The sequence below is a fragment of the Microtus oregoni genome, unplaced genomic scaffold (assembly GCF_018167655.1).
Source record: "Microtus oregoni isolate MIOR12 unplaced genomic scaffold, Mior012 000032F_ref0000030, whole genome shotgun sequence".
NCBI classification, from domain to species: domain Eukaryota; kingdom Metazoa; phylum Chordata; class Mammalia; order Rodentia; family Cricetidae; genus Microtus; species Microtus oregoni.
In genome coordinates this window covers 8,505,556-8,533,146 of record NW_024543091.1, presented here as the reverse complement: position 1 = coordinate 8,533,146, position 27,591 = coordinate 8,505,556, and the positions used below count along the sequence as shown (strand labels likewise).

The 27,591-nt window shown below is 42.2% G+C and overlaps 1 protein-coding gene across 1 annotated transcript in view; it reads left to right on the top strand.

The window, feature by feature from the left end:
- Nucleotides 1-27,591, top strand: part of Cd109 (CD109 molecule) — a 108,632-nt gene that overhangs the window by 70,200 nt on the left and 10,841 nt on the right. Inside the window, exons 20-29 of the mRNA XM_041679661.1 lie at nt 1,742-1,855; nt 7,221-7,439; nt 8,336-8,480; nt 9,621-9,797; nt 17,302-17,383; nt 19,642-19,870; nt 20,744-20,909; nt 25,786-25,973; nt 26,354-26,509; nt 27,403-27,468. Of these exons, the coding sequence (XP_041535595.1) occupies nt 1,742-1,855; nt 7,221-7,439; nt 8,336-8,480; nt 9,621-9,797; nt 17,302-17,383; nt 19,642-19,870; nt 20,744-20,909; nt 25,786-25,973; nt 26,354-26,509; nt 27,403-27,468 (1,542 nt within the window). The remainder of the gene's footprint in view (nt 1-1,741; nt 1,856-7,220; nt 7,440-8,335; nt 8,481-9,620; nt 9,798-17,301; nt 17,384-19,641; nt 19,871-20,743; nt 20,910-25,785; nt 25,974-26,353; nt 26,510-27,402; nt 27,469-27,591) is intronic.

The window sequence follows — 27,591 nt, the reverse complement described above, 5'->3', positions numbered from 1 at the left end:
GTGTGTGTGTGTATGTGTGTGTGTATGTGTTTTACCTGCATCTATGTATGTGCACTATGTGTGTATGTGTGTGTGGTGTCCAAGGAAGCTAGAAAATGGTGTTGGATCCTCTGGAACTGGAGTTGCAAGTTGACTTGTGGGTGCTGGGAAATCAGATATGGATCTTCCAAAAGAGCGGCTGCTGTTCTTAACCTCTGATCCTTTTCTCCAGCCCTTATTTGGTTAAAACGTTTATTATTGACCTCATGTAACAACTTGCAATGGTCAGATCACTTTAAAGATGAGCACACCTTCTCAAAGTGCCTCCTAGCAGATAGTCCTTCAGGTCTGCGCTCAGGAATACGAGGATCATGGATGACTGTAACACAATAGCTATTGCTCCTCGTATACGCGAAAGCCTCTGTCACAGACATCTTGTGTTGCCGCCTTACCATTCCCAAGTGATTAGCTATTGCTCCTCGTATACGCGAAAGCCTCTGTCACGGACATCTTGTGTTGCCGCCTTACCATTCCCAAGTGAAATTTGTAGAAATAAAAGTGCTCTAGATTTGTATATGGAATTATGGTAGAAGCTTAGGTCTTTTAAACAGATGGTTTCTTTATATCAATGTCTAAGCAAATATTCAATATCTATATAGATGTTTACATGGGACCTTAAATTATGTGATCTGTAGAGTCAAATGCACCAAGCAACAAATCATATTTCTATGTTCCAAACAGCAAACCACATGCTAATAGAAGATAAGTCAAGAACGATGAGGAAAACAAGACAGTAGTTATTCATTGTTTGGGATGATCCTAGGCATTCTCGAACTTCATTCCATAAAGAACCACTAGTGCCCTTCAGTCTCTGTGACAACCTAGAGTGTCCAATCTACAGTTGTCCACAGAACCTGGCAGGATGTTAAACCTTTTGACATTTGTGGGATGGTCTTGTCATCTACAAAGTTCACAATTGAGAAATAAGTAATCAAATTTTAAAAAATATCTAAAAAACCCCTCCATGTTTAATTTTGTATTGGTCCACATTCGTGTTGATTTTGGATGAATGTGGCCCCCAAGGGCATGGGTTGGACACACCAGCTAGAGGGGTTTGCTTCTGTTACTAAGGCCACTGGCCTAAAGTAACCAGGTTTAACTTCAGGTAGGGGAGGTGGCTTGGCCTGAGGTCCTGCAGGTCTTGGTAACAGTTTCAGAGCTGGGTCAACAAGAGGGAGACACGTGTCTGTCCGTGTACATGTGAGAACAGCTAGCAGAACATTACTGAGCTGGCCACATCGAGATTTCTCCAAGTGAGTCTCAGGGACTGTTGGATGGGAGAATAACTTTGAAAACAGCAGCTGGTTTTGGTATCAGAGAGAATGGGATCTGGCTCTGGCATCTTCTCTTGAAGGTAGTATAAGCTTGTAGAAGATTCACAGATTTCCAAACACCACTTTTTTAATAGGTAGAAGTAAGACACCTTTATAGGGGTATAATAAGTGCATGAAAAATTTATGAAGGGCTTGGTCTCTACTGGGCTCTTAAAGCAGTACAGTGGTTACTATGCTAAATCACAGTCAAGTCAGCTTGGCACTCTTTATTTGATGTAGATTGTTAATTGGTATTGGTTGATAGTCAAGTGGATGGATACCTTTAGGTGTTATAGGCTGTACAGGTTCTGGGGAGATTGCTCTTACTTGTATATAATGTGAAGCGCTTCTGTCTGAATTAAAACATGTGTTTGTTTTGTTCTTTCTAGCTGCAAGTCTTTCAGCCATTTTTCATCTACTTGAATCTTCCCTCCTTTGTTATCAGAGGTGAAGAATTTGCTTTGGAAGTAACTATATTCAATTATTTGAAAGATACCACTGAGGTAATGTGTTCAAGGTTTTGTTTATTATTTACTCTTTGGGACAAAATAGAGGATTGAGGACCAATTGGTTGCATGCTACTTGAGCATCAGAGTGTCCAAGCAATCTTTTTTTTTTTTTAAAGACCTTCTTAAACTTTTTTTTTTTGGCTTATATATGTTTTTATTGGTTTCATCCTTATAACTTGGTAATTTACATTTTTAAGAAAAATTTAATTCATTCTTTGAGAATTTCACACCCGTAAATACATTCTAGTTACATTCACTTCAACCTCTCTTATCCTCCTCCTTCTTCTCCCAATAGATTTCTCTTCCAACTTCCAATTTTTTTCCCTTGTTTTTGTGTTGTGGCCTACTTGCCTTTAACAAGGGCTGCCCACATGAGCATGTGTGTGGAGCTGTTTACCAAAGTATAAACGGCTTTCTGGTGGCTACACCACTGAAGGCAATGACTCTCCCTCCACATTTACTAGAACTTTCAGTAGCTCCTCAAGAATGGAGTGCACCCTATGAGTGCCTTTTCCAGCCATAACTGAGTGTTGTGGGCCAAGTCTTGTCATAAACCTCTCTTCATTGCTTTGACTGAGGCTGAGAACAGTACTCATCTATGGCTATAAACACAGAGTAGGGCTTAGAATCAGAAGGCAGCTGGTATAACCAAAACTATCATTCCACTAAATGTATCAATGGGCATATCTTGCTTCACAGATTGGTACTAATAGCATCCATGATCCACATATGGATAACTGTTTTTGTTAGGGTTTCTATTGCTGTGAAGAGACACCATGACCATGGCAACATTTGCAAAGGAAAACATTTAATTGGGGCTGGCTTACAGTTTCAGAGGTTTAGTCCATTATCGTTATGGCAGTGTGCAGGCAGACATGGTGCTGGAGAAGGAGCTGAGAGTTCTACATCTTGATCCATAGTCAGCCGAAGGAGATGGTAGGCCACACCAGGTGTAGCTTGAGAATATGAGTCCTCAAAGCCCATCCCCACAGTGACACATTTCCTTCAACAAGGCCACACCTACTCCAACAAGGCCATGTTTCCTAGTAGTGTCACTCCCTGTGGGCCCATGAGGGTCATTGTAGTAGTATGGGGCGGCAGGGCTGCGTCCCCCACACCCGGCCGCCCACATGGCTAGCTTATTCTCCGAAATAACAACACACAAACTGTATTCTTTTAATCACTGCTTGGCCCATTCTCTTCTAGGCTAATTCTCACATATTAATTTAACCCATTTCTAATCATCTGTGTATGGCACCCCAAGGTGCGCTTACCGGGGAGATTCTAGTCTAGTCCATCCTGGGTCGGAGCTTCATCCCGGGAGCGGGGCATGGCATCTCTCTCTCAGGCGTCTGCTCCCGAGAGAGCTGTGGAGTCTCTGACCTCACTTCCTCTTCCTCCCAGTGTTCTGTCCTGTTTTCTCCTCCCACCTATCCTCTAACCAATAAAATGGGCCAGGGCAGTGCCTTTATTAGCCAATGACCTTCCTCCATCATTTCCCCTTTTTCGGTTTAAACAAAAAAAAGGCTTTAACATAGCAAAATTACATATAACAAAACAGTTATCAAGTAAACGTTACAATAATTTTTATCATAACTAAGGAAAACTATAACTATAACTAACTATTCTTAACTCCATCAAAGACTCCAGAAAGATATATTACCTAAGTAAACAAGAACTAAGAAACTTCAAACTCTAGAAATGACAAAGACATCTCGCTGCCTGGACAGTCACCCAAAGTTCCTCTGTACCGTTGGGGCATCCATCTTCAGCCTTCAGGCCCATGGTATCCAGCAGACATTTCCATAAAGCAGGAAAATTCAAAGTCAGTTTAGTCACTATCTGTTGTGTCCTGCAGAATGTCTCGCAGACTCTTTCATGAATCAGGAACCCCGAAAGATCATCTCACCTTAGGCAAGTTCAGTAGTCCTCTCTCTGTGGGTTCTCTGTGTCCAGTTTATGCAATAGTCCAGGCAAGAGCAGTTTCTTGCCCAAATGGCTATCAAACTCCATAACGAGCCTCTTCGATGCCCATCTTCCTCTTGAAGTAGATTGGTGCTGCCAGGAGCAGAGTGTCTCATTGTCATGAAAAGTCCTCAGTTATTAAAACATTAAATGTCCTATTCTGTAATCTTTGAAAGACATGAAGAATGTCTATCTAAAATATATCTACGCACATCTAGAAAATATTAACTAACATGACTACAAGCTTTACTATTATCGATGATTATCCATTAACAACATATATTTCTTAATTATACAGTACATATTTAAATGAACTACACAATCACAATACCTTAATCAAAACCAGAAACACTTATATATATAACAAAATTGACCTTAAATCTCTATCAATAAAGCAAAATCTATACTAATGCAAATTATTCATATCTATATCATATCCCCCTTTAAATGTAAAAGAACGTTTATAAACCATATTTGGGAACATGGGTGCAGTTTTTTCTCTCCAAACTGCTTCCTGCTGAATGGGGGCGTCGTTAATTAGGTCTTTCATGGTATAACCTGTGTGCTAGCTTCATCTCAGTTGGCAGTTGAGCGAAGCAATTTTTTGAAGGCGTGCACAGGAACCATTCAGGAGGGCGTGGTCCATCATACCAAATTGGAATAGAAGAAATGAACAGTGTCTCATCCTCTGTGAAAACAAAATAAGAAACTCCTTTCCAAAGTATCATATCCTTAGATCCAAATTCAAAATATCTATGTTGGATTAGTTCAGCAACATTTATAAATAAATATCTTTTCTTCCTCCATCAGGTCATTTTTTTTCAAACCACCACAGTAATGCCACTGATAAATTTTCTCCATATCTGCATAGCATAGTTACCTACATAGCATAGTTACCTACATAGCAGTTTTTTGGCATTATGAGGGTTAGCCAACAAGGAGGAAACTTCTGGCTCAATTATAGCATGATTTTCTTTGTAGTATACTTAAAGCGTGTGGTATCTTCAGCAATAGGGTTTCACCTCTGGTGGGCAACCAAGACAATGGCAATAACCTGCATTTCTTCTGGGGTCCTTTGGGACCTCCCTGACCAGCAACTCATAGGAAGGAATCACATACCTGACACTCTTCCAAGCAATTTACACTTTGCTGGGAGATTGAAAATATACATATGTTGTTGGTTATTCAAGTCTGAGTATATCATTAGAATGTCTGAACATTCTTTTAGTTTTCCTGTATAGATCCTCCCATTCAGCCAGGGAACTTCCTTTGGGTCTTGAGGATATATATGCCCTACTCTCTCCTTACCTCCCTGCATTTCTTCCTCGTCTTCTCTATCTAGAATGTGTTTTCTCATTACCATTTCGTACCAGCTGCAGTTGGTAAGAATTTCTTCTCTCTGAGACAGACTGCAGCCAGGATTCCTTTCCTGAGAAACTTCACCCACTCTCTTACGTTTTGTAGTAAGGAGATCACTTGTTTCATTCCTAGCTGTTTAGCCCCAAAATAACCACACAGAAACTGTATTATTTAAATCACGGCTTGACCCATTAGCTCTAGCTTCTTATTGGCTAACTCTTACATATGAATTTAACCCATTTCTATTAATCTGTGTATTGCTATGTGGCTGTGTCTTACCCACTAAAGTTCCCAGCATCTATCTCAGGCAGCTCAATGGCTTCTCCATGACTCTGCCCTCCTTCCTCCCAGCATTCAGCCTAGCTTTCCCTGCATACCTAAGTTCTGCCTTGCTATAGGTCCAAAGTAGCTTCTTTATTCATTAATGGTAATCAGAGCACAAAGAGGGGACTCCCACATCAACGTTTGTTGTCTCCATGGCTATTCGATGTCTTATGCTCTCAGGAGCTTATGTTGTGAGCCATGGTCCCGTGTCCCCATAGGCAGGCAATTAGCTGAACAGCGGAGCTTGTGACTTCTCTACCGTTTGTGCTGCGTTAGTCTCATGGTTTAGTTTTCTGCCCTTGAGTTATTAGGCATGTGCTTCTAACTTTATTGTTTGAAATGCTACACTGTTTTTAAGTATGCACATCTGTATAGTAAATCAAAATGTTTACTTATTATATTTAGGTATTGCGATTGAGTAGATACAAGTGAACCACTGAACTATTCTCTCAGCTCCAGCTTTTTGTTTTCTAACTGTGCTTTCCATGTGCTCAGAATGTTATATTATAATGAGCGGGTTGAGAGAAGGCCCAATATCTAGTCAGTCGCCCATTAGCAGATAACTTAATAACATGATTAGAGTTTTTCTTATCTATTCTACGAGAATTATAATCATTATGTGAACAAATTGTTGTGAGAAAATGAGAAAATAAATTGGAAAATACTTTGTAAAATGTAAGGCCCATGCTGGTTGTGGTGGGAACCACCTGAGAGGCAGAGTCAGGAGGATTGCTGCAGGTTTGAGGCTAGCCTGGCCTACATAATCAATTCCAGGTCAGCTAGGTTTACAAATTAAGACTCTAAACCTTCCCCCACCTCAGGGTACAGAGATGTACACTTTTAATCCCAGAACTTGGAGGCAGTGGCAGAGGCAGTTCAAAGCTAGCCTGATCTACAGTGAGTTCAAAGCTAGCCTGATCTACATAGCAAGTTTCAGGTCAGCTAAGACTACACAATAAGACCCTGTCTCAAAAAACAAAACAAAACAACAAAAACCTCAAGCCTGGAAGAATAGTACTTAAGGAGAATAGAAAGTTTTGGCATTTTAATAAAAGTTTGCAAATCAGATATGCTTTAGAACTGTCAGTGGTAGTGTATGGCTTTGATCCCAGCACTTGGGAGGCAGAGGCAGGCAGATCTCTGAGTTCAAGGCTAGTTTGATCTACAGAGCAAGTTCCAGGACAATGAGGGCTACATAGAGAAACCTTGTCTCAAAATAAATAAATAAATAAATAAATAAATAAATAGAAAAAAAAGGACTTATGTGCTAACCATACTTTTCATTGAATGATTTTTGTAGAAACTATCAGTAGATAGAGCAATATTTCAATCCATTTGTCCCAGCTTCGCTAATAGGACCTGTGTCTCTTAAGATGACACAGTTAAAACAAGAGGCTGTGAAACTAATATTCAAACTGGCCTTTTGTGCCATCCTGCCACTCAAGGGCTGTGTTAGTGAAAGCCCTGGAAATGAAGGCAAAGAATGCCGTTCCCCAGATGTGTCTTGAGCTAGAAGGGGAATGCATATAATAAATCCAGTTTTCTCTGGTTTCCTTTCTGCTTTTCCCTTTTCTTGGCCTAACCTTGGTCTCATTTTTCTCCAGTTTTGAGTCTTATACTCGTAACAGCACTTAAAATAGCAATAGAAACACTACAAAGGAACGTTTTTAATATAAAACTTTTTGGCTTTATTCCCCCTCCCCCGCCCCAGGTTGTAGCGCTCATTGAGGAAAGTGACAGCTTTGATATTTTAATGTCTTCAAGTGACACGAATGACACCGTGCACCAGCAGACAGCTCTGGTTCCCAGCGAGGATGGGGTCACTTTTTCTTTCCCTATCAAGCCAACGCAGTTGGGGGAAATTCCCATCACAGTGAAAGTTGCCTCGCCTATTGCTTCGGATGCCATCACCCAAAAGGTTTTAGTAAAGGTAAGTATTTGGGGTTTAGATGGATACAGTGGAAACAAACATGGAATTGAAAAGCAGATGAGAGATGGTGTTTGTGTCAAATCAGTTGGTACCTAAAATGTCTTCTCCTTCACAGTCTTGGTAATGCCTAGTTATTTTCTCATCTGTCAGTAAAAATATGACATGCACATACTGTCAAAATATTGCCATTTTCCTTTTTTTTTTTTTCAAGACAGGGTCTCTCTGTAGCTTTGGAGCCTGTCCTGGAACTAGCTCTTGTAGACCAGGCTGGCCTCGAGATCCACCTGCCTCTGCCTCCCAAGTGCTGGGATTAAAGGTGTGCATCACCAATGCCTGGCTCCATTTTTCCTTTTTAAATTTGAGTAGAAGCATGACTATTAGGACGGTCAAGTATTTTTAAATACCAACTGTATTGGGAGCCTGTTGGATCATGGTCAGGTTGATAACGTAAAGTGGGCATTTTGGAATTCCTCAAAATAGGGTTTGTAGACTATCGTTGTGAGAGGACATTTTGTATAAAACATAGCTCAGCACAGTAGGTGCCCACTCCTCTTTTGGGGTGGCATTACTTTGGGTTTGAATCTCTGGTTAACTGTGATTTCAGCTAAGGCATTTAGTGCCTCTGTTTAGATAACAACAGACGCGTCTACTCCCCAGTGTTTGCCACATTCTCTCTTCTCCCCTCGCCACTTCCACTTCCGTGCCAGTTTTAGGAAATGCTTTCTCAACTTAGCTAGAAAGCAAGTGCTTACCACATTTGAAATCAGGATCAAGAAACGGTAGGTAGGTATTTCCTTGTATAGCTGCATCCACAGCATAGATGTTTGTCTTCGTATCTGCACACAACTCTCAGTTAACGGATAAGCAGACACGATGCTGTGTTCCTTTCCTCACAGGCTGAAGGCATAGAGAAGTCATATTCACAGTCTATCTTACTGGATCTGACCGACAGCAAAGTGCAAACTACCCAGAAAACTTTGAGTTTCTCCTTTCCTCCCAATACAGTCATCGGCAGTGAAAGAGTTCAGATCACAGCAATTGGTAAGGGTACTGCGTGTCACCACACACTGGCTGTTTTGCATGCAATAATCTATTCTTCATCTATTTGCAGATAGATTGTCTTACTTAGACCTCGTGGGAAGAGCTTGTGAAAGGTTTTAGTTGGCCTCAGCTGATAGGCTTTAGACCAGTGCTTATCAACACGCACGTGGGGTCTTGCTTGACAAGAAGTCCTGGCTTCGTATGTCTGCAGTGGGTCAGGGCTTGTGCCCTCTTCCCTCCTTCCTTCTTCCTTCCTGTCTCACTTAAACTTTCTTCCTTTTTCTCAAGATGAAACATGGGGTTTTGTGCATGCTCGACAAATTCCTTACTCCTGAACTATTTCACTGGCTCTTTGTTTTAGGAGATTAGGTCTTGGTATGTAGTCCAGGCTGGCCTTGAAATCTTTACATAACCCAGGCTGGCCTTGAATTCCAGATCCCTGCATCCCAGCTTCTTTGCTGATAATCTAGGCATGCGTCCCCATGCCTGACTGGACTCTCTGAATTCTGAGGTGATGGTGGTACTTCTGGGGTATGGGCACACTGGGTAGCAAGGCTACAAGCACCGTGGCTAGAGGGACCAGTGTTCTGTAGCGCAGAGCTCCTGGATTCTGTGCTTCTCGGTTGTTGTTGAGGATCCCAATCTTACGTAAAATGTTTTAAAACACAAATATCTGGTTTGTTTTTTTCTAAACCTACTAAATTAGAATTTCTTAGTCTATGGTCAGGACAAGTATGGTTTGAAAACTTCCCATAAGCAAGACATGAGAAACCTTGCTTAGAACAATTTTCTGGGCAAGATTCTTTGCAGTAGGAACATTACTTCCAGTTTTCTTAGCCTAAACTGCTTTTAAATTAAGCACAGCTTTTTCCGATGCACCTGCGTCTCCTTCAGAAGAACTAAGTGTCACCTCCTGCCATCTTGATATAAAGGGACACTCAGTTTTGACCCCATTGTTATTTAGGCAGATGTGTCCTGACATCACGATCGTGAGTTCTACACCACTGCTCTTGCTCTGGTTGCGTCTTCTTTGCCCCACTTGCTTCCATGATCGATGGCTGTCCTGAGCTGAGACTGCTCGTGCCAGCAGGGAAGGCTGAGTGAGCGTTACCCATTGAACTGAATGTTTTGTGCTTTCAGGAGATATTCTGGGTCCTTCCATCAACGGGTTGGCCTCGCTGATACGGATGCCTTACGGTTGTGGTGAACAGAACATGATAAATTTTGCTCCAAATATTTACGTTTTGGATTATCTGACTAAACAGAAGCAGCTGACAGATAATTTAAAGGAAAAAGCCCTTTCATTTATGAGGGAAGGTAAGCATTAGATGTATACTTCTATTTGTTAAAAAAAAGTTTGTGTTTTATAGGTCACGGTCTCCCTGGGCCATGTTTCAGAATAGATTGCGGTTGTATCTGTGTATTGGTGGGACTAGATGGTGTTGACGTGCTGAAGGTCAGACCATGGGAGGTTCTACTTGACTTCCTGAAGGCAGCTGTTCTTTAACTGCTGCTAGTGTAAACTCTTTAAAAACCTGCAATGAATGAGAGCTCATTTGTGGTCCTTTGTTCACTAGTTTTTCTTGATATGGTCTTATGTAGCTCAGGTTAGCTTCAGGGTAGAACTTCGTGTATGGAGTGGATGCTTACACCTCTGAAAATGGCGAATGTGACTCTCTGAGCTGTGGGAACGGCTCAGCTGTGGGGACCACCTGCTCAGAGCAAAGTTAACACAGGTCAAGTGCTGCCTGTGTCAGGCAGTGTTATTTTCTTTTATTAATTTTTGTCGATTCTTTGTGGGTGTCCCATCATACAGCCTGATCCCATCCTTCTACCCATCCCTTCATATCTACCCGCTGCCCTTGCAACCTCCCCCCAGAACAAAATAAAACTCAAAAGAAACCCCCCCCAAACAAACAAACAAGAACAACAACAAAAAAAAATGACCAAACTGATATATAAAGAAAAAGAAGTCTCATCTTGTAGGCTGGTGTGTGGCCTAGTGAGTCACACAGCACCCTTTAGTCCATACATCTTCACTTGCAAGTGTTCCTTGCCATGAGTCGTTAGTCTGGTTCAAGCACTCTGACTTCTCCTGTATTCTTGATCCTGGGCCCTCACTGGGACGCCTCTCCTAATCCTGTTGTCGCCTTGTGTCATGGAGGTCCTGCAGCTTTGGATCTGCACGTCTGGCTCCTTCACATGCTCCAGCAGTTCGTAGATGAGATGGATGTTGGGCTGGGCCAACTCATAGCCCTGGTGCTGGGCTTGGGTGGTAGCTTGGTTGGTCAGCCTGCCAGCTTTTTCTCATCAACGCCAACAGGGTGAGCGCTCCTTCATTGCACTGGCTAGCTCACCCACTGCAGCAGGCAGTAAAGAGTGGGCCAGTTCTCCTGCTCTCAGGCCCTCAGTGCCAGCCCACCAGCCTCTCCACTGTGTTGTCTGGGAAAGGTGCAGGGCCTGTTCTCCCGAGTGCTGCAGCTGGTAAGGGGCAGGGCCAGCTCTCCCACCCACCTTTAGGTAGTGTGCTGGCACTCTCCATCTAGTAGCTCAAGGAAGCTGAGAAGCAGGAAAGATAAATCGCTTGCCTAGGCCCATACGGCGAGCTAACCTAGGATCTGGACCCAACATTGTGTTTAGTCCTTGCTCTCAGCATCCATGGCTACATTCAGCTAGAGAAGTTGAAGAGTGGTAAGCCATTTCTTTTTTTTTTTAATTTATTTACTTATTAAGCCATTTCTAATAGTAATAAAAATGCAAATTTTGAGTTCATGAAATACTATAAAAAGTCAACTTCAAATAACAGTCTCAGGTTGTTTTTGACAGCCCTGTTTATATGATATACGCTGTATAGGAAATCATGAAGATGGGTAGGAACTACACAAAATTACTGGGATGTGCTTACTCAGCACAATCTGGGAAAGTAAAATTCAATTTTTTTTGTGTATGTGTTTTCTTTCTTTCTTTCTTTCTTTCTTTCTAGATGAATGGGTTAAATGCAAAGAGAAACCTATTTTGCCCATGTTTCCAAAAATTGCAAAGCTCAAGTAATGAGAACATTTTGATATGAACCTTTCTTTTAGCTTCTCTATTATACAGAAAGCTGTTTATCCTTAACTATAGTCTGAGCAGTGCTAGAGAGGGCAGCTAATCCTATTGAAAAGCCTTATGTTTCCTTCATCTTCACAACAACACAGGTGGAAGGTATACTACTATTTCCATATCATAGATAAGGAAACCGAGTCACAGGGAAGGGAAATAAGCCTTGGAAACCCCAAGAGATGGGCCACAGAGTCCATGCATCCACAGGATGTCTACAGACTTCCTGGATATTTAGAAAGAAGCAATGGGATAGAAAGATGAGGACCTGGAGTTGGAACTTGTAGACTGTCTCAGTGGGGGTTATGATAAAGCAGTAGGGGTGAACATGGGGTACTGTTGGGGGAGAGGAACTGTAAAGGTTACAACCTGCAGAGTCAGACTGCACCAATGTGAGCTGTGTCAATCCAGGCAGGACATAGTGGCAGTCAAGGGTCACACAAGAAGGCAGTGTGTGGGAAGAAAACGCAAGGGGCACCAGAGTTTGGGATCTAGCTGAGTGCAGCCCTGTGTTCTCATGTGAGGAGGAGATAGGGTATATTTTTCCTTCCATTAGAAACACACATGGTGATGACATTCTGGCTGGCTGTCCAGCCCAGGAGCCGATAAGCCCCCCCCCCCCAAGGAAGTTCTGTGAGTTAGCATTTGTTACTTTTTATATAGATGTATTGATTAAAAAATGCTATTCTTTTAGCTGGGAGGTGATGGCATACATCTTTAATCCCAGCAATTTGGAGGCAGAAGCAGGTGGACCTCTGTGAGCTCAAGGCCAATCTGATCTTCAGAGCAAGTTCCAGGACAGTCAGAGCTACCCAGAGAAACCCTGTCTCAAAAAACCAAACCAAATCAAACCAAACCAAAAAAACCCAAAAAGACTATTCTTTTAATATATGTTTATAGATAATTTATATTTTAAATATATACACATAGGAACTGTTATTTTTGAAAATTTTATTATAATTATATTAAGAAGTGGTATCAAGTGTTGTCTGTGGTAAACTGTGACATGCTGATCTTAACACCTTGAGTTAATAGTCGTAGTAAGGAGATAAGTAAAAACTGTAAGGGACTATTAAAATTTAACTCTGTACTTTTAGAAAACAAGATTTCAGTTTGTACTGAGACTAGTTTGTCTGGTTTCAACTAGAAAGTGAATACAGATTAGACTGGCATTTTATAATTTGATATGAATTCATTGTTATATTTTAATAAAGCAAAATAACTCATGAATGCCTATAATTCCATATTTATGTATGATTTATGAACTAGTTTTTGCTGATCAAATGTTTGAACTCTTAAACTTTTAATTAATTTTTATTATACACATATGAGTGTTTTGTATGCATGTATGTCTGTGCACCACATGTGTGCCTGGTGCTTGCAGAGCCCAGGAGATGTCAGATCCCCTAGACCTGGGATTACAGATAGTAGGAACCTATCAAATGGGGAGTCAAACCTGGTTCCTCTGCAAGAGCAGCAAGTGCTCTTAACTGTGAGAGCATTGCTCCAGCCCTTTAAATTCTAATTTGAAGGGCTTGAACCACTTTAAGAACTATTGATCCCTTGGAGGTGACTTGGCTTGTCCCGTGATACTTTGCTCAGGGTTAGGACAGATCAGGCCCCAGTCCTTGCTCTTTTCCAAAGATAACACTGGCCCTGCACTTCAATTCTGGCTGGGTTGTTGTCAAACCAGCTTTTCAAAGCCAGCTAGGGATGGAGCTCTTTTTTATTTTTTAATTTTTTTTTTTTTTTGCTTATCATTAATGAGGCCCTGGGTTTGACCCCCATCCTGGAAACACAAGGTTCCAAGTAGGCCCTCTGGGACTCTCCTCTGGTGCTTCCTGGCTGCTAGAGGTACATATCAACCAAAGGGAGAGAAAGCTTAGGTCCCCAAGTGCCAGATATTCCTCCAGTGCACAGCATTTTGACCTTTATGGGGCCCTATCTTTGGTCTGCTTCCTCAGCCTCTCAGTTTCAGTTTCCCACCTATAAGATGAAATAATAAAAGTAATTACATGGTATTGAGAGACCAAGAATTAGACTCCCTGTTAAGCAGACAGATAGGGAGAGGGGCCAAGTCTAGGTAATAAAGGTGCCAGATTTCCAAGATGGCGGGCTTCTACCTCAGCTTCCTGACTTGAGAGAAAAGCCTAACAGCTTAAAACAAAGGCGGTATAGGCTTTTGTCTCCCACCAGCAGAGCCGCCCACATCACACCTCTGGGCCAATCAGCCATGCTATCTGTCTTTAAATGATCAGCCCTAAATGAGGAGAGGAGATTTTAAAACCACAGCCCTCAGAAAGAGACTGGAGTTTCCGGCTTCCCAGTCCCTCCTCGCAGAGGGTCTTTTTGTCAGTGTGCCTGCTGCGTGTGTGTGTGTGTGTGTGTGTGTGTGTGTGTGTGTGTGTTTCCTGGCCCCAAGAAAATCCTTCTTCAACTTTTGCTCCTATCTGAGATCTCTCTGCTGCTTCCTGCTGTGCTTCAGATTTTCCCTGCCTCTTAATTCTTTAGCTGGCAGAGGAAAAGATCTCTATCAAGGCCCCTAGACTGTATCATTTTGGTTACTTTTCTCAGCTTTCTTTTTAAGATCATATCATCTGTATTGCTCTGGTTTAGAGTCTTCCCTTAACATTGTTTAAAACTACCCCGATCATCATCTGTATTAATACTCCAGTGGTGAGTCCTGTGTCTAACTCGCCCCTTCCTCATGGTATGACCACGTGGGCACCCCAGTAAGTGCTGAATGTGGATGAACCATCACCACCAACTGCTTGGACTCTTTTAAGTTCATCTTTCTAGTATGGAGGCCAGGACTAGGAGAATTCTGCAGTCCTTCACCGCAGGGATTACCTGTAGACACTAACCATTCTACCTAGATTTGGCACGTCCTTACCAGCCAGGAACGAGTGGAACCAGTGTTTCTGTCTTGCCCCACAGATTCCGTCTGAACCAGAGGGGGAAATGTTTCCTGACATCATTCTTCATTGTGACATCAGCGTCTCACTTCACACACTAGCTTTTAAGTCTTGTAAATATGTTTTTATCTTTTAAGGCATTGATGTACTTTTGTGTGAATTATGGTCATTTCAATGTCACTTGGGAACAGCACATTGCCTTGTTTAAGTCCTGGTGGCCCAGGGGTCCTGTAGCCAACAGCTGCATCTTTGTGTGCCATACATTTTGCTGTCAAGGAAAGAAAGAACTGTCAAACAAAACTGTTTCTGACAAGGACTAGAAATTCCGAACTTGTTTGTTAATTGAAGGGTTAAACTGCTTATTTCCCTCAGAAACTTATTTTTATTGCATTTTATTTATTTTTTATTTTGTGTATGTGGGTGTCTAGGTGTGTGTGTGTATGTGTGTGTGTGTGTAGAGTTCAGAGAATGACTTTTGGGAATTGGTTTTCATCTTCCGGATGTGGGTATTGGGAATCGAACTCACGTCCTCAGGATTGGTAGCATGTGCCTCTATCTGTTGAATCTGCTCGAGGATCCTTGTCTTCAGATATTTAAATTAAAAACTCTTGCTGTTTGTTTTCCCATGTGAGATTCAGACAGAGTCTAGTTGAAAACATAGGTTTTCCTTTATTATAACATTCTCTGCCTTCCTCTCAGAACTGAACCCTCAGCCTGGGAACGTGTTATACTGCTGAGCTACATGCCAGCCCTGGGGTGTTCTTTTTTATTTGTTTCTGCAAACAGTACTTTCATCTTTAGCCTGATAAGTTGTAGCTACTTTACATCCATAATTACTCCAAAGAAAACTCATGACCCGGGAAAATTTGCATCTTATCCAGCCCATTGTAAACAACAGTTTATAGGTTGTTATCCCAACTTGTATATTTTAATTTTAAGAAATGTCTGATAATTCTGATTATATTATTATTTTCCAAACCAAAGAGCTATGTGAACTTGAAAGTGTTGCTCTTGTTCCTTGGTAAACTTTTGGAGAAAACCAAGCTTCTAACTTGCTCATTTACCGTGATGAAAAATCTCCAACTTTGGTATCTACAGTGGTATGTAGATTGTTATATTAACAATAAACACCATGGCTATGACATCAGTATCTTTTTCTGCTAATAGAGTAGAAATTAGGCTTGATATAGGCAGTTGTTTGGGAGGACAAGCAGTCAAAGGTTCTCTAAGCGTGCCTGGCTGGCTTAGAATGTGACAAAGGCAGTCTCAACAGAGACCCAAAGAGTTGAGAGTCAAACCGGCTCTTCTCCCAGGCACTTCTTCCTTTGTGTTTCCATGGGAACAGAGCTGGAGGTCTGGGACCTGCTTATTAATCTACTCTGCCACTGAAGATGCTGCAGCTCCTATTTTCCTTGGGACTGGATGCCCTTGGTGGGGAATAAGGTTGGTTTTTGACCATGATGGGGAGTGTTGGAGAGTGGTCACCTGTGTTAGACTCACCCAAGTTAGTACTTGTAAGGGTCTTCTCACAGTTCTTTATCCCTAGTGAGCACAAAATGAAGATTTGCTATTTAATTATACAACAGTAGTATTTCAGGTATAAACATGAAGATTACAACCTGAAATTTTTCTTCATAAAATTAAGAAAAAGTGTCTTTAACTTTAAATGTGTATATATTTCTATTTATTTATTTATTTATTTATTTATTTATTTATTTATTTATTTTTTTGGCTTCAAATATCACTGTGAAACATACTGTTCTGTCTTATACCTTACTCCGGATGCTCAGATCAGGATTTGTAGTGGACAACCGAGGGAGAAAAGCTTGAGTCTTCATGGGAGAGGCAGACACAGGAGAGGTAGATACGGGAGAGGCAGGCTGAAGAGGCAGGTGGGTGAGGCAGTGGGCAAGTCACATGAGTTCTAACCCTGGACTTCGAAGTCTTTGCAATCACGAACCAACCCCCCTTTATTTGAAATCATTTATTTGGAAGTACGAAGCCTCTGCTTTCATTAAAACAGATACACGAGCCTTAACTACTCCCCAGTTTGCTTTATTTCAGTGTGCATATTTGTGTACGAATGCTGTGTATAGGGGTGCATGCGTGCATGTTCACATGTGGAGTCCAGAGGCTGACATCAGGTCTCCTCAATCATTTCTCCACTTTTTTCCCCCTCAAGTTCATTGACTGACCAGCAAATTCCAGGTATTCCCTGTGTCTGCTCCCCAGTTCTGGGGTTACAGGTGCATGGCTCTGTGCCCAGCTTTTGGGGTAGGTGACTGGGATCTGAACTCAGGTCTTCATGCTTGCCTGGTGAGCATTCTATGGCTGAGTAGTCTCCACAGCAATCCTCATTTACTTATACAGTAATACTTCATTACAACCACTGCGTGTGTGTGTGCATATGTGTGTGTATAAATATGAAGTGTGGAATTGGCGTGGAAGCAGACAGTTGGTTTCATCATTTCCCTCAGGGGTTCATGACCAAGTCATTTAAGAAACTCTGCCTTTGATCATTATTTTCCCTCTCTCTCTCCAGCCTAAGGGACAGAAATCACCTGTCCTTTCTGTTTGGCCCTAAGCTTTAATTCTGACGCTGAAGAGAGTAGACAGTTTAGATAGTCAAGCAGAGAAAGCCTTTTGGGGAATACTAGAAGTGGATAAAGCTTGACCTTGACTTTGCTTGCTTTTGGGTGGCTAGAAGGGTGTTTGATATTACTAATAATCATTCGATATTACTCCAGTGGCCCCAACAAGAAGCCATAGCAAATGGATTGATTATACATGGATTTTTGTGTCTTCAGGTTATCAAAGGGAACTTCTCTATCAGAGGAAAGATGGCTCCTTCAGTGCTTTTGGGGATAGCGACCCTTCTGGGAGTACTTGGTAAGTGACTTTTTTTTTTTTAAATTAAACAAATCTGTATCATGGAACATGTGTATACTAGGTCACAGTGGCCGTGGATATTCCTGTCTGTGTGGACGCTGCAGCTGCTTGTTACAGAACCTGCCTTTAAAAGAGGTTTCTTAAAAAACAACAACAACATGATTCTAAAGCATTTCCAAGTCAAATGCGTTCTATTCAGAAAACAAAACAAAACAACCCATAACTCCTTTTTTTCTTTTTTTTTTTCTGAGGGAAAAAGCAGAGACAAAAATCGTTTAAGATAATGGTACAAATAACAAGGAAAAAATGCTGTGTGATGTTGGCCTTGCCATATTTGATTTATTAGTACAAGGCTTTGTTAAAACAATTGTTGTGGTTTTGTTTTTAAGATCATATTTCTTAACTTGGCAATGGTGGCACATGCCTTTAATTCCAGCACTCGGGAGGCGGAGGCAGGAGGATTTCTGTGAGTTTGAGGCCAGCCGGGTCTACAAGAGCTAGTTCCAGGATAGGCACCAAAGCTACAGAGAAAAACAAAAAACAAAAAACAAAAACAAACAAACAAAAAGATCATATTTCTTGAAAAAAAAACGATGATGGGATTAAGTAATGAGTAGCTCAACTTTCCTCTTGCATGGAATGCTTGTGGTTGGTTTGGGACAGTTGACCTGGCACCTTGTTCCGTAGTGGTGGCTGACTTCAGGGCTGAGGAGGTCTCCTTGGTCCTCTTACAGTGGGAGAGACCTGGATGCTACTGCACATGTCCACCACACTAAGCCATGACGAGACAGATCTCTTTGGGTTTTCCCTTGTCCTGGAGTCAGGGTGTCAGTCTGTACACACGTCTCTTTACTGTGCCACTTGGTGGTGTTCACACATTACTATGCTCTTCTTGCTGGGCGCAGTGGCTTGTGCATATGATGCCAGCCCTTGGGATGTGTGGGTGTGAGAACCGAGGCCAGCAGGAGCTACAGACTGAGAGCCCGTCTCACGTTTGTACCCTTCCCTACACATGTAGTGTTGTGTGTCATGATTCTGTACAGTGTCACCTAGTACAATAAATACTAGGCATTTCTGTCATGAGGGGTCTCTATTGGACAATCTCCCCTTCTGCCTTCCACTTTTACAAAACCTACCTGTCAACTTTTCTACCTTTTTTCTCCTCATACGTATCTTCTCTCGTATGTGTGTGTGTGTGTATGTGTGTGCATATCTATATCTGTATATCTTCTTTCCCCCTTCACACTTCTTACTTCTATGCTATTCTTTTTTTAAATTTCCTTTCTTCCTCTCTTTAGACATCATTTCTAGGTTGGTGGAGATGGTACTTAGTACCGTTCCTATCATGCGAGCATGAGAACTGAGTTTGGATTCTAGAACCTGTGTAAAAAGCTGAGGATGGTGACATGTGCCTGTTACCTCAGGTTTGCGGTGGAAGGGATTAGGATTAATTGGTGTGTGTGGAGATGGCTCCTTGGCCACCCAGTTTGGCACACCTGGTAAAATGCATGTTCAGTGAGATACCCTGTCTCAAAGAATAAAGGTAAGAGTGAAAGAGGGAAGACTTTCAGTGTTGCCTTTGGGCTGCTACCACAGGCGCACACAGGCACACCTCCCTACTCACACAGGTGGCAGCGCGCGTCACACAGACACACGCACGCATGCACACACACACACACACACACACACACACACACACACTCATCATTCCTAGGTATTGGTGGCAGGTGGTAGTCATACACACGTTGCTCACGCCGATTTGACCCTTATTCAACCATCCTATGGTACTGACTCCCCCCCACCCCCATTACTCTCACTTACAGTGTGAAGTCTGCTTGTGAACTCCACCAATTTTATCGACAGCCTTGGGCTACACATGATGAGGGTTTTTGTGGTGCTTGCCTAGCACAGTCAGAAGTGTATTGTTGGGCAATTCAACTATCATGAAAGGATGGATTCTCAACCTGTAAAATGCCGGAACAAAATTATTTCCAAGTAGCAATTAGGTGATTCCTAAATTTATTTCCAAATGGGATATTTTGTGAGTTGATCTAAAATTTCTGAGCTGTGTTCAGATGAGAGCCAGGTCCACCTGCTATGACAAGTTGATCAGGTTGTCTCTTTGCAGTCTTCCGGTTTTTCCTTTGGGATGCTACGTCTGGTGAATTTTTCTGGAGGGATGGTGTTTTTGTTTTGTGTGCTCAGCGTGAGAGGTCAGGACTTAAATGTATTTTGTGTTTCCCCCTCCTTTCTCCAAGGCTGTCAGCATTTGTTTTAAAATGTTTCACGGAAGCTGACTCCTACATACATATTGATCCGAATGTGCTACAAAGAACATATAATTGGCTCAAGGAGCATCAGAAATCCAATGGTGAATTTTGGGAGCCAGGAAGAGTGATCCACAGTGAACTTCAAGGAGGCAACAAAAGCCCTGTGACACTTACAGCCTATATTGTGACTTCTCTCCTGGGCTACAGAAGATACCAGGTATGCAATTTTCTGCAAATCCCAGGAGTGTGCATGCTCCTGGGTCAAATATGTGTCTTGGAATGGAAAGTGCTTTGTAGTTTTACATTGCATTTGAAATCTGCATTCACATAGCCCTGCACTGTACACTTGGGGCCACGTTCCAAAATCTGGAGAAAAATAATAACCAAAGCTTTTAGAGTAGCTTAGGGGAATGTACAAGGTTCTTAAATATATGCATTGTGCTTGCTATTGGTAATAGAAGTCAGTAATATTTATATTTTATTGTAAGGAGAAAGCTTGTACTTTAGAATTTGGGACTGTGTCCTAGCAAGCTGAGGGGAAGGATTTTCTGTTTTCTTTTACAATGCTAAGAACTGAGCCCAGGGTGTTGCTTATGGAGGCATGCACCCTGCTGAGCTAGGGTCTCAGGAATTTTAAATGATTTCTTTTCTTTATTTAGATCTTTAAGCTTTTATGGAGTAATAATGAAGCCCTGACTACTTTTCTAGCTCAGGATGAGGTCAGTGGAAGGCACACTTTTCTCTGAGCTTAGCGATTCAATTCCTAGTAATAAGTACGAGAAGCGTATTTCTGAAGTTATATTTTCTTCTGCTATTTGGACTTATAGTACTCAGCAGGATAAAAAGTTTGCAGAAGTTTTTTTTTTAAATCCCCTTTAAAGAATAGTGTCTACTTAATTATAGCTAACGAACAGAACTGTCATTCAGACTATATGGCAGGTACTTACATGTCAGTGGGCATTGTTGATTCCTATTGCCCACACCGAGGTCAAATGCTTACCAGGCCTGGAATCATTATTTGAGTGAATGTTTGAATGTACTTTTTATTTACATATGAGGAGTAGTGATATATGTGTATTATTCTTCCAAGCCTGGTGTCGATGTCCAAGCCTCTATCAAGTTTTTGGAGTCTGAACTGAACAGAGGAATTTCCGACAATTTCACTTTGGCCCTTGTAACCTATGCCTTGTCTTCAGCGGGGAGTCCTAAAGCGGAAGATGCTTTGCACCTGCTGACTCAGCAAGCCGAGAAGGAAGGTAATGTCTGGGATGGCGGCTGAGAAGAATGCCGGGCTTCGTGGAATAGATGTGAAAAAAGCATGTGTTAACGATGACATTGGTAACACCTGTCTTTAGAATGATATAAAAAACACAAAGCAGGGCAATGCCAGCATGGGGTCTGTGTGTTTTATTGTGTCTTGCCTCTCCGGGAGCTGTTTATAGAACTTTAGACATTGGACTTGGACATTTTTTATAAAAATTAGTCTGTCTATCAATTTTGTATGGGTATTTTGCCTGCATATATGTCTGCGCACTGTGTGCTTGCAGTACCCACAGAATCCAGAAGAGGGCAGTGTACTCCCTGGAACTGGAGTTAAGCTGATTGCTAGTTGCGAGAAACCATGCATCTTCCTTTTCTTTTTATTAATTTTTTTCATTTATTTTGCATACCAACCACAGTTTCCCCTCCCTCCTCTCTTCCTTTTCCCTCCCCCACCCCCTGTCTAAACCCATTCACTCCTCTTCCATTCACAAAGGGGCAGGTCTCCCATGGGAGTCAACAGAGCAAGGCATAATAAGTTGAGGCAGGACCAGGTTCCTCTCCCTGCATCAAGGTCGGGTGAGGCATCCCATCCTGGGGAATAGGTTTCAAAAATCCAGCTCATGCACCAGGGATAGATCCTAATCCCACTGCCTGGGGTCCCACAAACAGACCACGCTACACAACTGTCACCCCCATGTGGAGGGCCTAAGTAGGTCCTTTGCAGGCTCCCTAGCTGTCGGCCCAGTGTCTGTGAGCTCCCAATAGCCTAGATCAGCTGTCTCTGCGGGTTCCCCCAGCATGAGCTTGACCCTCTCTGTTCATACCTTCCTCCCTCTCTTCAGGTAGACTCTAGGAGCTCAGCCCAGTGCTTGGCTGTAGGTTGCTCCATCTGCTTCCATCAGTTGCTGGATGAAGGCTCTCTGGTGACAGTTAGGGTAGTCGCCAATTTGATTAGAGGAGAAGGCCAGTTCAGGTACCCTCTCCACTATTGCCAGGAGTCTTAGCTGGGGACATCTTTGTGGATTCCTGGGAGTTTCCCTAACACCAGGTGTCTCTCTAACCCCTACATGGCCCCCTCTATGAAAATACTTATTCCCATTACCCCCCTTCCCATCCCACCTCCAATTCAACCAACCTGATTCCTCATGTTCCTGTACCCCCATTCCCTCCCCTCCACACGCCCCCCCCCACCCCCAGTTTACCCAGGAGATCTCATATATTTCCCCTTCCTAGGGAAATCCATGCATCCCTTTTAGGGTCCTTCTCCGGGGTTGTGGATGGTAGCCTGGTTATCCTTTGCTTTACAACTAATACCTGTACCATGTTTGTCTTTCTGGGTTTGGGTTACTTAACTCAGGATGTTTTTTTTTTTTCTAGTTCCATCCATTTGCCTGCAAATTTCATGTCATTGTTTTTCACTCCTGAGTAATACTCCATTGTGTAAATGTACCACATTTTTTTTTTAATCCATTCTTTGGTTGAGAGGCATCTAGTTTGTTTCCAGGTTCTGGCTATTATGAATATTGCTGCTATGAACATAGTTGAGCAAGTATCCTTGTGTTATGATTGAGCATCCTTTGGGTATAGGCCCAAGATTGGTATAGCTGGGTCTTAAGGTAGATTGATTCCCAATTTTCTGAGAAACCATCATACTGATTTCTAAAGTGGCTGTACAAGTTTGCACTCCTACCATCAGTGGAGGTGTGTTCCCTTTACCCCACATTCTCTCTAGCATAGGTTTTCATGAGTGGTTTTTGGTCTGACAGGTGTGATGGTATTTCAGAATTGTTTTGATTTGCATTTCCTTGATAACTAAGGATGTTGAACAATTCTTTAAGTGTTTCTTGACCATTTGGGATTCTTCTGTTGAGAATTCTGTTTAAATCAGTTCACCATTTCTTAATTTGATTATTTGGTATTTTGATGTCTAGTTTCTTGAGTTATTTATGTATTTTGGAAATCAGTCCTCTGTCAGATGTGGGGGTTGGTAAGATATTTTCATATTCAGTAGGCTGCCGTTTTGTATTATTGACAGTGTCTTTTACCTTACAGAAGCTTCTCAGTTTAAGGAGTCCCATTTATTAATTGTAAATCTGTGTTTGTGCTACTGGTATTATATTCAGGAAGTTGTCTCCTGTGCCAATTCATTCAAGGCTACTTCCTACTTTCTTTTCTATCAGGTCCAGTGTAACTGGATTTATGTTGAGGTCTTTGATCCATTTGAGCTTGAGTTTTGTGCAGGATGATAGATATGGATTTATTTGCATTCTTCTACATGTGAGCATCCAGTTATGCCAGCACCATTTATTGAAGATGTTTTCTTTTTCTATTGTATGATTTTGGCTTCTTTGTCAAAAATCAGGTGTTCATAGATGTGTGGATATCAGGGTCTTTGATTTGATTCCATTGATCCTCCTGTCTGTTTTTATGCCAATGCCATGCTTCTGGGTTTTTTTTTTTTATTACTATGGCTCTATAGCAGAACTTGAGGTCAGAAATGTTGATGCCTCTGGAAGTTCCTTTAGTATACAGGATTGTTTTAGCTATCCTGGGTGTTTTGTTTTTTTCCAAATGATTGAGTATTGTTCTTTCAAGGTCTATGAAGAGTTGTGTTAGGATTCTGATGGGGATTGCATTTAATCTATAGATAGCTTTTGGTAAGATTGCCACTTTTACTATGCTAAGCCTACCGATCTACGAGCATGGGAGATCTTTCCATTTTTTGATGTTGTCTCCAATCTCTTTCTTCAAAGACTTAAAGTTCTTGCCACACAGGTCTTTTACTTGCTTGGTTAGAATTACCCTAAGATATATTATTTGTAAAAGGTCTTGTTTCTCTGATTTCATTCTCAGCCCATTTGTTATTTGTGTATAGGAGGGCTACTGATGTTTTTTGAGTTAATCTTGTATCCAACCATATTACTAAAGATGTTTATTTAGTAGTTTGATGTGGGATTCCGCTCTGTATGCTGTGAATACCATTGGTAAATGAATAAAGCTGCTTTGGCCTACAGCAGGGCAGAATTGAGTAAGGCAGGTATTCTAAGCAGATAGAGGGGAAAGAAGGTGGAGTCAGGGAGACCTGTAGTCACAGGAGGAGAAAGATGCCCATGCACTTGTACCATGGTAAAATATAAAATAATAGAAATGGGTTATTTTAAAATGTAAGAGCTAGCTAGAAATATGCTTAAGCTATTGATCAAACAATATTGCAATTAATATGTTTCTGTTTGATTATTTTGGGTCTGGATGGCCAGGAAATGAGCGAGCAGTCTCCGCCAACAGGAGTTCCCTCATAGAATTTTTGGGGTCACTTATGTATACTATCATATCATCTGCAAACCGTAAAAGTTTGACTTCTTCCTTCCCAATTTGTATCCCCTTGTTGTCTTGTTGCTCTAGCTAGAACTTTTTGAGTACTATATTGAATAGATATGGAGAAAATGGACAGCCTTGTCTTGTTCCTGATTTTAGCGGCATTGCTTTGAGTTTCTCTTGATTTAATTTGATATTGGCTGTATTGCTTTTATTATGCCTAAGTATGTTTCTTGTATCCCTGATCTCTCCAGAACCTTTACATGAAGGGGTGTTGGGTTTTGTCAAAGACTTTTTCAGCATCTCATGAGATGACCATGTGTTTTTTTTTTCAGTTTGTTTATATGGTAGATTACATTGACAGATTTTCGTATGTTGAACCATCTCTGCATCTCTGGGATGAAACCTTCTTGATCACCAGGCATCTTATTTTAGAGAGGTTCTCCCTTGAATTTCTCTTTGAGTTTCTGATGTTATTTATCCAAAAGTCCCTATAAAGTAGTCAGAGGTCAAAGTGTGTCTTAGGTTGAGTTGCTGTATGTAAGTAACTTTAGATTCAAAGTTGTGTTTATTCACAAAGGATAACACGGGGCTGGAGAGATGCTGGGCGGTTAAGAGCACTTGCCACTCTGTCATGAGGACTAAAGTTTCCATCTTAGCACCCGAGCTGGGCAGCTCGCGAAGGCCCATAACCCCAATGCTCTTTTCTGGCCTCCGTTAGCATACACAAACACACAAACACATGTGTGTGCACATGCACACACACGCAAATTCATGGTGATAATTCTCAAAAAATAGTTGTAGAAACATTAATGTTAATAATTCAGATTCAGTCCTTATTCCTTGCTCCGGGGTTGAGGAGTTGACTGTTGTATGGAAGCTGAAGTGGGACATGCCATTTGTTCTGTTTTGGGCCACAGTCCGACGTCTTCCACATTCCACCGTGACGGGATCACTTCAGTCCTTGTAGACGGGAGAAAGCAGAGGGCCACCGCCCGGGATGCTCTAGCGAGCTAGAGCAGGATTATTGCAAGAAGGTTGCTGGCCTGGCTGGGGTCGCTCAGTTTTTCTTGGGACTGGAATTTTGAATTTATACCAAAAACTTTGAGAAGAGATTAAAAAGGGAGAGGTTTTCAGAACATGAATTATGGAACAGAATTTTTCCCCAAGTACCTTAAACTATTTGGGGGAGGAAAATTACACACACACACACACACACACACACACACACGCACCACATATCTATCTTTCTTATTTATAACTGTTTAGTCTTATACTAAACATATGGTACTTCCTTTGGGAAAATATTTTAAAACATTCTCCAATGCAGGCAACAAGGAAAGGATGGACATTTATACATTGTAATAGTTTAAAACGCAACATATAATGCATGTTTATGTATGCTTGTATATGCATATACTGGCATATATATTATATGTATCTATAAAACCTGCTTTTTTTGCTAGTCAGATAGACTGGACTGGTACAGAAATATTTAATGGTCGAAGACGTCAGCTTTTGGTAGCTGCCCACTCTGTTCTCTTTTCCTCTCAGGAGACACACAGTTCTGGCTCTCATCAGCACCCGCACTTTCGGAGTCCTGGCAGCCGCTCTCCCTGGATATTGAAGTTGCGGCCTATGCGCTGCTCTCCTACCTGCAGCACCATGTTTCTGAGGGCATCCCCGTCATGAGGTGGCTCAGCAGGCAGAGGAATAGCCTCGGAGGCTTTGTGTCCACTCAGGTGAGAGGCGATTGTAGTTTAAAAATATCAATGAAGAACATATCTGTTTCTTCATAGAGTCGTATGATTACAAGTTCAGTGAGCTAAATGAAAGGTATAAGGTGGTAATTTTAATGATCATCCCACTTGAGCCTCATGGTATGTTAATTGAATACACCAGTGCCACGTCTGTATCCGCTGTTCTGTGTCCATGGCGACCGGCTGGAGCCCATTGCTCAGATCAGTCTCTCAGGTCATGCGCTTCGAGCACGAGAGCCACAGAGGCCCCAGGAAGCAGTCTTCTCGCAAGGCTGGAGCTTCCCAAATACTGCCGAATGTTTTCTTTAGAGAGCTTGCTGGCTGTTTCTCAAAATGTACAATCATTTTTCTTCTCTCAACAGGATACTGTTGTGGCCCTGAAGGCCCTCTCTGAGTTTTCAGCCCTAATACACACGGAAAATACAGATATCCAAGTGACTGTCACAGGGCCCAGCGCACCGAGACCTGTACACTTTCGGATTGACACACAGAACCGTTTTCTCCTTCACACGGCAGAGGTGTAGATGGGGTGGCCATTTAAAACCCTGTGTAGATGGTTCATTATTCTTGAATACTACTTTGATTTTGGTCTTCTGACTTCAGCAAAGAATTGTTTTCAGAGCCCCATGGAGACATGGAGATTGATGGGTTGTCTTGTTTTGGTTCCAGGTTCCAATGTTTGAACTCAGGAAGGACGGAAGGGATGGGAACTTGGGAAGAACGATGGGGAGAAAAGAAGATAATATGGGCACGATTACACTGGGGAGGAGTGACAGTCACTGAGTCCCAGCTTTGCATAGTCCCCGTGGTAGCTTAGAGTTGGCATGCTCCTACGTTTGTTCTTCAGGCCATGTGTGCCCCCATTTGACAATGAGAGAGCTGGCCGAGGGACCGTGCTGACAGTAGTAGAGCTGGTCTCAGAACTCTTCTGCCTCCTGGGTGCTGGGAGTACAGGCATGTGCTACCACACCTGACTCAAATTCTTACTTCAAAATGCAATAAAGATTATGCTGAGAGCTAAGTGAAGGAGAGGGGCCATGGCACAGGACAAACGGCTATAGCTGGACACAGGGAGTACGTACCATTGTGTTCATGGTCAGCCCCGATGAAGGGAGGTCAGGGGAGACCTGCTTCAACCCCAACAGGAGGGCAGTCTAGTCAGGGGCACCCATGTACCTTCCCAAAGGTTTGAGGTGAGAGAGCGTGGAGAGCATACTTCACCCAGGTCAACTGGTTGAGCCTTTGATATTTAGGACCAGGCAGAGGAGCCAGCATTCTCCAGGACTGCCTCTGCTTCTAGCGTGGGACATAGCACCAAACTTGCATGCTCCTGGGTAGGAGATGGCTATGGAAACTTCATATCTCTCTCTCTCTCTCTCTCTCTCTCTCTCTCTCTCTCTCTCTCCTTTAGCTTGCTGCGCTGGAGCCCACAGAAGTTCATATTTCTGCTCGTGGTTTGGGATTTGCTATTTGCCAGGTATGTATATATGATGGCCTATTTTTGCAGTTAAATGTGACCTTTAGTAACAATTCTTTGCTAAAACTTTAACTTAGATAGCTTGTGTGAAATTCTTGTTGAGGGCTGGCAAGATGGCGCAGT